The 11,997-nt window shown below is 50.8% G+C and overlaps 1 protein-coding gene across 4 annotated transcripts in view; it reads right to left on the bottom strand.

The window, feature by feature from the left end:
- Positions 1-11,997, bottom strand: part of Ptprh (protein tyrosine phosphatase, receptor type, H) — a 25,464-nt gene that overhangs the window by 1,927 nt on the left and 11,540 nt on the right. For all 4 annotated transcript variants that reach the window (XR_001232403.1, XM_013509245.1, XM_013509243.1 and 1 more), the window contains 9 exons: positions 7,358-7,624; positions 6,010-6,088; positions 5,869-5,916; positions 2,389-2,479; positions 2,123-2,213; positions 1,949-2,025; positions 1,728-1,862; positions 1,096-1,218; positions 824-984 (listed from right to left, as the gene is read on the bottom strand). Coding sequence is in view for 3 of the 4 variants with exons in the window: in XM_013509245.1 (XP_013364699.1) it covers positions 824-984; positions 1,096-1,218; positions 1,728-1,862; positions 1,949-2,025; positions 2,123-2,213; positions 2,389-2,479; positions 5,869-5,916; positions 6,010-6,088; positions 7,358-7,624 (1,072 nt within the window). In the remaining variant the exon portion in view is untranslated. The remainder of the gene's footprint in view (positions 1-823; positions 985-1,095; positions 1,219-1,727; positions 1,863-1,948; positions 2,026-2,122; positions 2,214-2,388; positions 2,480-5,868; positions 5,917-6,009; positions 6,089-7,357; positions 7,625-11,997) is intronic.

Genomic DNA, 11,997 nt, shown 5'->3' with positions numbered 1-11,997 from the left:
TCTCACTATGCAGTTCAGGCTGGTCTTAAACTTACTTTGTAGCCCAGGCTGGCCTCAAACTTGCAGTGATCCTCCTGCCTCAGCCTTCCAAACACTAGGATTACAGGTGGGCACCACCACGCCCTACCACTAACGCTAACCTTGAACTTGCAATCCTCCTGCCTCAGCTTCCCAGACTGCTGGGATCACAGGAATCTGCCACCATACATAGCAAGGTAATCATTTTAACTATTGCAGCACTAAACTGGGGACAGGGACCGCAGGGTGCAGGGATGTCTCCAGAGGGTTCTGCTGGGGGTGGGGCTGGTCCCACAACACAGTGCAGCAGATTGCTGAGGTGCCGCCCTGGACACTGGGGAGGAGCCAGCCCCAGCTTGGCACTTGCTGCTGGCCTCGAACCCAAGAACTGAAACTTCCTGACTTGGTCTCCTCCGAAGTGGGAGGAGAGCCCTTTGCAATGAGGCGGTGCTGAGGACCAGCAAGACTGCTGCACACATCCCCTCAGTATCAGCGGACACAGAAACCCAGGAGAAGCCCTTCTCCTCATCCTGGCCCCAGAAGACCTCGGCACAAATCCCGGGGCGGCTGAGGCGGAGGCGGGCAGGGAGCCGTCCGCGGGCTGGCGCCCCCTGCTCCTCACTGGCGGCTTCCTTCCCTTTGCATCTCCGTCCTCGACTCTGGTCCTCGGCGGCGCTGGGCTCCTCAGCTGCGTCCCGAGCCCTGGCCGGCCCCGCTCACCTCCTGCCTCTCCCCCGCCTCCTCTGTAGTTCGGGGACCCGGGCCACCACTCAGAGTCCCCGGGAGGGCTGCGGGCTGGCCTCACCTGCAGTGCACGATGGGCGGGCCTCCCTCCTCCGTCTGGTCCAGCCACGGCCTCAGCGTCTTCCAGAAAGCCAGCAAGGGGTCCGGGGAGGGCGGCACGCCGTGGTCCGGCCAGGACAGGTAATGGAACTGTCGCACAGGCAGGGTCTTCTGCTCCTCCATCTGGAAGGAGGGAGCGCGTAGGCCCAGGGAGACCTGGGGGACCCCCTGCAGGCCTGGGGGCCCCCCTGGGGGCCTGGGACCCCTGGAGCACTGTGTGGGGCGGGGACTCACGTGGAGTAGCTGCAGGTCCCGAACCGCCCAGTTCTCTGTCACCTCCTCGTCCACCAGGGTCACCTGCAGGTGCCCGTGGGTGCAGGGCTGGGCGTTCAGAGGCCAGTAGTGTTCGCACTTCACCTGCAGAGCACAGGGCTGTCAGGAGGCCGCCGTGCTCGCGGTCTCCTGCTCCGCGTGGGGAGACCTTGCTCTGGCGCCGGGCAGGGACCTGTGTGTGGCTGGGTGCAGGCTCATGCCAGCTGCAAAGACCCTTCCCAGGGATGTAGCTCAGGGGTGCAGCGCCTGGTGAGGCCCTGAGTTCAATTCCCAGCACCAAAAAAAAAAAAGGAAACAGACCCCTCAGTCCTGAGACCAGCTCCACCCCTGCTGAAGCTTTGTGTGCCCTGGAAGCACAGGCACTGGAGATGCCACCCGGAGCTCTGACGCTAAGGGTCTGGAGGCGGCCTGGGGAGGGACCCCCGGCGGCCTCTGCGGTGAGGGGCGCCCTGAGCACGCGGCTGGCCCTGTGTCCCGGCGGTGCCTCGGCCACAGGGTGACACAGACGCTGTCCCCGGCCGGCACCTGCTTCCACCGCCCGGCGCGGGTCGTGGCGGGGCGGCCGTGGGCGGGCGGCCGGGATGGGGGCTCACCCGGCCGGCCTCCAGGCAGTTGGTGAGCATCACCACGGTGCGGCTCTGCTGCTCCCACACCAGGCGCCAGAAGTCGCGCACGGTCTGCGGCAGGGGGCCCTGGGCCGCGATGAACTCCCGGGGGCTCCCGAGGCCCTGGCAGAGGAAGGCGGGCGTGTCGGGCCCAGGAGAGCCCCGGCCCGCGTCCCGGCCCAGCCTCCTCCCGCCCGACCCGACCTCACAGGCATGAAGCTGGCGTTGATGTAGTCAGAGCCCGGCTCGTCCTGGAGCGGCTGCAGCGGCACCCGGGACCAGTCGTCTAGGAGCAGGCAGAGCGGTGAGGGGCGCGGGGCGGCCGGGGGCGGCGGAGGGCAGGGACCTGGGCGTGGACAGGACAGGCACGGGCCGGGACTCACAGGGCAGCACGTTCCGGTAGCGGTTCTTGGCCTTGTTCTCCGGGGCCGAGGCCACCACCTGCGGCTGGCCCTCGCCCTCCAGGCACAGACGCTGCGGAAGGAGCGCGGGTCTTTCTCCAGGGCCCCAGCGCGCCCTGCGCAGCTGCATAGGGGGAAGGCCGCCACCCTGGGAGCGCAGAGGGCGCCTGGGGACCGCGAGAGCGCAGGGGGCCGCGCGGGGCTGCGGGCGTGAGCAGGGCCAGGCGGGACGCGCGGCGGGCGCCCACCTGGTACTCGTCCGCAAAGCCACGGTTGCTGTCCTTCTCGTTTCCCCTGACGTAGTCAGCGAAGTCTTTGGCCAGGATGGCCCCTGGGAAGCTGTCGGGGAGAAGGGAGCGAAGATTAGAACCCCTTCATCCTACGCTCTTGTAAAGAAAGGGTGGTTCTGATCCTGCAATGCCACTGCAGGTCGTACACCCCACAGCAATGAGAGGGACTCAGGGAGGTGCTTGTGCACCTGTGGGCTCTGCAGCATTACTCACAACAGCCCCAAGAGGGAAGTAGCCCGAGCCTCTATTCACAGATAAATGGATAAAGAAAATGGGGTCCAGCCACACAGTGGAATATTACTCAGCCATGAAAAGGAAGGAAATGCTGACACATGCTACAGCATTGTGCTAAGCAAACTAAGCAAACACACACACACACACACACACACACACACACAAGATGATGCATAACTGCACTTATTTGAGGGACTTCTGGGAGTCAAATTCAAGAGACAGAAAGGGAGACGGCGGTTGCCGGGGCAAGGGGAGTATTACCTAGTGGACAGAGAGTTTTGCAAGATGAAAAGAGCCCTGGAGATGAGTGACTGTGACAGCTGCAAAGTGATATACTTTACCCTGCTGTGTGGCAAACTCTAAAATGGCTAAGGTGGGCCAGGGATGTAGCTCAGCGACACAAGCACCTGCCTGCAAGCGCAAGGTCCTGAGTTCAATTCCCAGTGCCAAAAAATAAAATAAAAATGGCTAAGGAGCTGGGCTTGAACTTGTGATCCTCCTGCTTCAGCCTCCTGAGTAGCTGGGATTACAGGCGTGTGCCATCCCATTCAGTAATTTACTTGTTTTGTTTTGTTTTGTTTTCTGGTACCAGGAATTGAGCTCACGACCTCGCGCTTGCCAGGCAGGCACTGTGCCACTGAGCTAAATCCCCAGCCCCTCAGCAGTAATTTAAAAGACTCTCCTCTCCCTCTGCCTTCAGCTTGGAGGCATGCTGGGCTCCCTCCCCTTGAACAAGCTGGCTGCCCCTGCCAGGCACCAGACACCGGAGTCCTCACCTCCCTCCCCGAGCCCACACACCTGCCCCAGTGTTTGTGCCACAGAAACCGAGGAAAGCCTTGGCCTACGGCTCTGCACCTCCCTCCCCACTGCCTGGCCCTTTCGCTGTGACCAACCATCTTTCCCATGGCAGGTGCCTCCCACTATCTTCAAACTCACAGTGATCCTCCTGCCTCAGCCTCCCAAGTGCAGGGATTATCTCCTAGGCTTTTGTCCTTGGCTGTAGCTTTGCTTTCTCTATCTGAACAGTGATTTTGGACAGAATCTCTGTCACCGGTTCCTACGTCCAGGTCTCCTAGACTTTGGAACTGTTTTACCACCCAAAGCCTGGGTGTCCTGGGGAGGTCCTGACACTAAGATATCGAAACACAGGGTTTTTTTTTCTTTCTTTCTTTTTTTGTCTTTTTGAGACAGGGTCTCACTATGCAGTTCAGGCTGGCCTTGAGCTCACTTTGGAGCCCAGGCTGGCCTTGAACTCACAATGGTCCTTCTGCCTCAGCCTCCCAAGTGCTGGGATTACAGGGGTGCACCAGCACGCCTGGCTTAACAGTTTTTTTTGTTTTTTTGTTTTTTTTTTTTTGGAGAGGAAACTGGGGATTGCACCAAGGACCTTTAAAATGAGCTATATCCCTAACTTTAGTGGGGTTTTTTTGGTCTTTTTGAGACAAGGTCTCACTATGCAGTTCAGGCTGGCCTTGAACTCATTATATACCCCAGGCTGACCTCTGACTCCTGATGATCTTTCTGCCTCAGCCTCCTGAGTACTGGGATTACAGGTGTGCATCTCCACACCCAGTGCCCAACCTTTTTAAATTTTTTGTTTGTTTGTTTCAAAACAGGGTTTTGCTAAGTCACTAAGTTGACAAGGCTGGGCTCAAACTCGTCATCCTCCTGCCTCAGCCTCCCAGAATTCTGGGTTACCGACTTGCACCACCATGCCAGCTCAGACTTGTGCATTGAAGTTGCTGGTAGCGAACACTCAACATATCAGAGGTGGGGCCAGCTCCGTGCAATAGTATGTAGTCGGCGCTATCTGCAGCCTGTGGCCCGGGGTGAGGCGGTCTGCTCTGCTGGGGATGCTGGCGAGGACAGATCCCACAGTGAAGAGGAAACGGGACCTCACCTCTGCCCACACCGTGCTGTTCTGCCACGCACGTCCGGGTCTGAAGCCCGGGCCTTGGTCTTCAGCTGGCCCTTTGGTGCTCGCCTCTCATGCCTGGGCTCTCCCTACACTGCCCCCACCCCGCCCTCCACCTAATGTACGGGCCTTGGCCTAAGCTACCGAGCAGCCTGAGCTCAGCGGCGTCTGCTCCAAGCTCCCTGGAACACAGAGCCGTGTCCAGCCCGCGCTGTCCCAGGGCAAGGCACACCCCAGTGCCTTCGACTTCCTCCTAACCCTGCGCCCAGCGCACACCAGGGCTCCCTGTGCTTGCCGCTCCCTGGAGTCATCCCGAGCCCGCCCAGCCCACATCCCGTGCCTACTGTCCAGCAGGAGCTTTCTGAAATCCAGCCCCCTGTACCATCCCCAGTCCAAGACGGCACCAGCCCTCAGCGGGGTACTGTCGATCTCTCCTTGGGTCCCCGTCTCTGCTTCTTCACCATGCTGGGCTGTATCGCCAGGCTCCCCCAAACCTCCCAAGTCTCCGCGTCGGACTAAACCCACGCTCCTTGCCTCCACCCGCAGGCTCTGCCTGACCTGGTCACACTGGCGCTCCTCAGGCTCACTTCCTGACAGCCTCTTCCTCTGTTCTGTCTCCAAGCTGCCCAGTGTGCCCAACGCCCCAGCACCCTTGCCACTGACTGCCCCAGGGCCTTTGCATGGCTGGCTTCTTCCCGCAGTGCCTTCCCCATGGTGCCAGGACTCCTCACAGCCTCCAGGTCAACTAACATCTTAGGCCTCTTATTTGATTGACTGATGATTGATTTTTTTTTTTTTTTCTGATGATTGATTTTTCTGAGACAGGTTCTCACGACATAGCTCAGACTGCCTCTAACTTGCTATATATACTAGGCTGGCTTCAAACTCAAGATCTTCCTGTCTCAGCCTCTGGATGCTGGGATGACAGGACCCTGCTACAGTGTTCATCTCCCTCCCTATCTTCTGCTCTAGCTTTGTCTCCAAACACATCTCCTAATCCGTATTCAGTAATGTCCTCTTGTACTAGAACACAAGCTTCCCAAGGGCAAGAATCTCTCTTACTGTTTCCTAGGAGAGTGCCCAGCAGATTTCAGTGCTCAGTTGATAGCTGATGGATGAATGAATGGATGGATGAATGAATGAGCGGATGTCCCGGCCAAGGCAGGACCTGACTCCAGGCACCAGCTGGGGCATGCGAGCCCTGGACCAGCCCTCTGCCCTGTCCAGAGACCAGCAAACACACGGACTGCCCAACACGACTGTCCCAAGCTCCCCAGGCCTCTGCTCACCTGAAGTCCAGTTCCTGCGGTGCTTCCTGCTTCCGCTGCTTCCTGTTCCTGGGAAGGATGGCGGGAGGTGAGGGAGAGACCACAGGCTTCTTTGCGGAACCTCTTGGTTGCCCGCCAGCCCCGCACTGTACCAAGTCTCACCTCTTCTTCAGGAACAAAACCAGCAGGCCCGCGAGGAGGAGGATCAGGAGGACGCCCACAACGGCTCCAGCAATGACGCCTGGGGAGGAGCAGGGTGCCTTAGACGCCAGGCCTGGTCTCCTGACCCGCTGGCTCCAGCCTCACCAGTGCTGTACACGGAAGACGCTGAGGCCGAGAGGGTCAGGGAAGTCTCTGGACAAAGCCCTGTCTCCCCGACTTTCCCTGCGCAGGTTCCCGGGCCTGATCTGAACGCCCGGGGCTGCCGCGGCTCTGCCTTCCTCAGCCTGGACAGTGATCCTCATCCCTGCTGCAGGATGGATTGAGCCCTCGGCCCAGCTCCGTCAGCCATGGAGGGCAGGGCTGCTCGGGGCAGCTGCTGCTCAACAGGCCCCAGCAGCGCCTGGCCGAATCCTACAGCATCAGATGAAAGACGGTCCTCTCAGGGACAGAGCCACCCCAAGTCACAGAGCCTGGCCAGGCGTGGTGGGGAGCACCCACTCATGCTGCCACAGCCTCCCCCGTCTCTCCACGCTGGAGACAGTGTTCCAAGAGGCTCTGCTTCCTGGGAGGGGATACATGGGGCAAAGTGGGGTCTTCAGCTGAGGTACATGGCCAGAACTTTCCAAAGTCAAACTCCAAAGCTCTTCAAGTACCCCACTGATAAATGGTACGGCCACATTAGGTAAAAATCTGGCAAACAGCCAGAGTTTTGTCTTGTTTGTTTTTTGTTTTGTTTTGTTTTGTTTTGTTTTTGCAAACAGCCAGAGTTACCATGTGACCCAGCAATTCTACTCTTGGGTATATGCCCAAGAAAAATAAAAACATATGTTCACACAAAAACTTGTACACAAATGTTCATATCAGTATTAATCCATACAGTCCCAAAGTGGAAATGATACCACTAATTTGTTAACCAATGAATGGATAAATAAAATGTGGTATGTCCACACCATGAAATACTACTCTGCAGTGAAAAGGGAGAAAGCACTTATTCGTGAAATTAGAGACTGTCCAGGGCAGGAGGATGGGAATGGGGAATTAAGGAGTGATGATGAAACGGGGTGAGTTTTCTTCCTGGAGTAATCAAATGCTCTAAAATTGATAGTGGTGATAGTTGTACAATGTTGAGAATGTACTAAACGTCACTGAACTGCACCATTAATGTGGGTGGATCCCCAAGCTGAGTCAATCACTGTGTGTAGCACGAGTGTAAAGTGCTGGACAATATGTCCCATGTATTACATCTCAGAAAGCTGTCATTAGGCAAACAGACCCCCAAAAGGCCCAGGGACTCCAGCCCACAGAGGCCGGCTCTCCCTCCGCTCAGCCCCGCCTGGGCTCTGCTCACCCACATTCTCAGTGTAGCAGGTCACCGAGGCAGACTTGGTCCTCAGCCCGCTCCAGATGGTCGTGACGGTGACTGCGTAGGACCGAGCCGGCCCAAGGCCCGACAGGAACACTTTACTCTGGCATGAAGATCTGTCCTGGGAGTCCTGCTGCCGACCCACCTCCAGCTCAAAGCCATCATACCCGCCAGAGGGGCAGGACCAGGTCAGGATGAGCCCATAGCCCCCTGAGGCACTGACACAGGAGGCAATGGTGACGGAGTCTGGAGCTGGGGATTAAGGACAAGGGTGATGAATTATTACATTCAAATAGTAATTTAAAAAAACAAGTCATGAACAAAATAGTCAAGAACTCTAGGACACAAAAGACAAAGCATGAATTTTTGCTATAGAGGAGGTACTGAGGTATAGATGAAAGGCATGGAAAATCTATTCAGTAAAATAATAACAGAAACTTTCCCAAATCTCAGGAAAGATTTGGACATCCAGGTGCAGGAAGCATTTAGAACCCAAGACAGGAAGAGAAGAACCCACCCCTGTCACATTGTAGTTAAAATGCCATGAGCTCAGAGCAAGGAAAGGATATTGAAAGCAGGGAGAGAAAAATGGCAGAAACATTATTATAAAAACAAATGCCTCAGAATGATTGCAGATTTTTTAGCAGAAACTTCAAAGGCCAGGAGGCTTTGGAATGACACATTTCCAACCTGAAAGGAAATAACTGCCAACCTAGATGACTCTATCCAGTAAAGTTACCTTCAAAATGGAAGGAGAAATACAGATCTCCCAAGGCAGCCATAAACTAAAGAAAGTCAGAACCACTAGGCCAACACCGAAGAAAAACACGAAGGAATACCGCATACAGAAGACGGAGTACAGAAGGAAATGAGAACTGGGAAGAGATCAAAAGGTACAAAAACACTATGACAGGAAGCAATACATACTTCTTATACTAGTTCTGAATATAAATGGTCTCAGCTCTCCAATTTAAAGATACAGACTAGAATTAAAATAAAAGACCCAACTGCTTGCTGGCTGCAAGAAACACACATCACCAACAAAGACATATATGTACAGTGATGAAAGTGAAAGGATGGGAAAACAGTATTCCATGCAAATGGAATGTAAAAGCGAGCAGAAGTAGCTCTACTCACGTCCAACAAACAGACTCAACCCTAAATTAAGCCAGAAGAAACAAAGGCCACCACTTACTGATAAAGAGAACAATCCGCCCAGGAGATATAACTGTACATATAGACACATTGAACTTCACTGCACCAAATTTCATAAAACAAACACTACTCTTCATGAAGGGACAGGTAGACCTCAATACAATTGTAGAGGGTGACTTTAATACTTCACTCTCACCAACAGATATGGCACCCAGACCCTCCAAATCAGCATACAGACATCAAAGTTAAACTGCATTATAGCTCAAAAGGACATAGCAGACATCACAGAACATTCTACTCAACAGCTGCAGAATATACATTCTTTTCAACAGCTCATGCAACTTTCTGCAACATAAATCATATTTTAAGCCATAAATCAGTCTTAAAAATACAAACAATTGAAATAATTTCTTGTATCTTTTCAGATCATAATGGAATGAAACTAGAAGTCAACAGAAAGAAACCTAAGAAACTGTACAAACACACAGAGATTGAACAATTCACTTTTTTTTTAGTACCGGGAATCGAACTCAGGACCTTGCGCTTGCCAGGCAGGTGCTTGTGCTGCTGAGCTATAGCCCTGGCCCTGAACAATTCACTTTTGAATGATCAATGGTTCATTGGAGAAATCAAAGGGAAAATTTAAAGTCATAAAATCAAATGAAGACAGGGGGCTGGGGATTTAGCTCAGTGGCACAGCACTTGCTTGGCAAGTGCAAGGTCATGAGTTTGATTCCCGGCACCAGAGAAAAACCAAAAAAAAAAAAAAAAAATGAAGACAGGAACACAATATATTAGAATCTCTGGGATACAGCAAAAACAGTCCCAAGAGAAAAGTTTATAACTATTAGTTCCTACATTAAAAAAAAGATCAGAGATCTCAAATGAATAACCTAATGATGCATCTTGAGATCTCAGAAAAACAAAGAAATTAAATATAAACTCAACAGTAGGACAGAAAAGAATAAAGACCACAGCTGAAATTAGTGAAATAGGGATTTAAAAGATCAATGAAGAGTTGGTTCTTTGAAAAGATAAACGAGACTGATAAACTCTTAACCAAACTAATCAAAAGAGAGAGAAAAGTCAAATCCATACAATAAGATATGAAAAAGAGCTATTGCAACAAATAACACTGAAATCCAGAGGATTGTTAATGGCTATTTTGAAAACCTATATTCCAATAAATTGGAATCTAGGAAAAAATGAATGTGTATAAATGTATATCACAAAATTGATTCACAAGAATATAAAAACCTAAGTAGATCAATAGCAAGCAATGAGACCGAAGTACAAAAAAACTCCCCAACAGAGCCCAGCATCAGACAGAGTCACTACTGCTCTTACCGGACCTTTAAAGAAGAACTAACGCCAACGCTTCTCAAACTACTGCATGCAATAGAAAGGGAAGGAACTCTTCCCAACTCACTTTATGAGGGCAAGATCACCCTGACCTCAAACTAGATAAGAACACAACAGAAAATGGAAACTTTAGACCAATATCCTTGATGAACATAATTGCAAAAATCCTTTAAAAATAATACTTGTAGGGGCTGGGGATTTAGCTCAGCAGCAAAGCGCCTGCCTGGCAAGCACAAGGTCATGAGCTTGGTTCCCGGTACCGGAGAAAAACCAAAACCAAAACCAAAAAAAAAAAACAAAAAACTTGTAACCAGGCGTGGTGGCACATGCCTATAATCCTAGCATTTGGGAGGCTGAGGCAGAAGGATTGCCTCAAGTTTGAGGCCAGCCTGGTGCTACACAGTGAGTTCAAGGCTAGCCTGCACTACACAGCAAGAACCTACCTCACAAAATGAATGTGTATAAACATATATCAAAAAACTTGCTGACTGAATGCAACAACATATTGAAAAAAATAGCACCCTGATCAAATTGTTTTCATTTCAAGAATGAAAGGATGCTCTAACATATGCAAATCAATAAATACAGCACACAAAATAAATAGAATCAAGGACAAGAACTGCACGATCATCTCAACTGATACTGAAAAAGCATTTGATACAATTCAGTATCCCTTCACAATAAAAGCCCTAAGAAACTAGGTGCAGAGGATTATACCTCAACATAATAAAGGCATGTATCACAAACCTATAGCTACCATGATACTGAATGGGAAAAACTGAAAGCATTTTCTATAAAATCAAGAATGAGGCAAGGATGCCCATTCTCACCACTCTTATTCAACACAGTGCTTGAAATTTTAGCTGAGCAATTAGATAAGAGAAAGAAATAAAAAGGATAAAATAAGATACATTATTCTTATTCATAGAATATATATCGTATACTAAGGAAACCCTAGAGACTCCACAAAAAGATGTTTAGATCCGATAAACAAATTGAGCAAAGTGTTAGGATACAAAATCAACACTAAAAAAATCAATAGTATTGCTTAGTGTGGTGGCACACACTTGTAATCCCAGCACTTGGGATGCTGCAAGAGGACTGCCACAAGTTCGAGGCCAGCCTGGGCTACAAAGTGAGATCAAGGCCAGCATGAACTGCATAGCAAGACGCTACCTAAAAAAAAAAAAAAAAAAAAAAAGTCAATAGATTTTTATACATCAATAATGAATAGGCTGAGAAAGAAGTCAGGAAAATAATTCAATTCACAATAGTTTAAAAACATACCTAAGTATCAACCTAATCAGTAGGTGAAAGAACTCTGCATCAAAAATTACAAAACACTGAACAAAGAAATTGAAGAGGACACTAGAATATAAAGGAGCCCAAAATATGCACTGGAGAAAAGACGGGCTCCTTAACTAACTGTGCTGGGAAAACTGGGTATCTATAGATGGAATCTTGAAACTAGATCTCTAGCTCTCACCCTATAGAAAAGTCAGTGTAAAATGGATCATGTGTGAAATGCCACAATGAATCCCTACACTTTAAAAACTTAATATGCACTAATGAAATGTATGTTAAAAGAGGCCCAGGGCATCTTTTGGGCTGATGGAAATGCTCTTTCTCTGTCCATCAGGCAGGGAGTGGCTCAGGGGTGGACAAGGTAACGCTGGAGACCGCGCCACAGTTCTGCCCACAGCACCATGGAACTGAGTTTGTGATTTCACACAGCTTTACCTTGAATTGAACTGGCTGCCTGTGATGAGGACTAATGTATCAGATAACAGGACACCAGAAAGAGGGAACTGTCACATCAAAACAATTTAGCAGTTGATCACAGCTTCCACCCTCAATATGTGATACAGATGGTTCTAGAAAAAGGGTCAGAGGACCGTAGCGTCCCAATGACAGTAATATATAATTCCCTAGGCGCTCAAGTGACATGCCCAGGCCCCAAACACCCTTGTTTGTACCAGGAGATATGCTTGCAATTCTAGAATAGAGCCTTTGACCCTGATCATCTGTTATGGCTTGTACCTTTTTTTTTTTTTTTTTTTTTTTTTTTTTTTCTCTTTGCAAGTTACTAGGCTCAACCTATACTAAAG

Source organism: Chinchilla lanigera, unplaced genomic scaffold (genome assembly GCF_000276665.1).
Source record: "Chinchilla lanigera isolate Chin_1 unplaced genomic scaffold, ChiLan1.0 scaffold00166, whole genome shotgun sequence".
In the NCBI taxonomy this organism is placed as follows: Eukaryota; Metazoa; Chordata; class Mammalia; order Rodentia; family Chinchillidae; genus Chinchilla; species Chinchilla lanigera.
The sequence above is the reverse complement of the archived record's forward strand: the minus strand, read 5'-3'. Positions and strand labels throughout refer to the sequence as shown.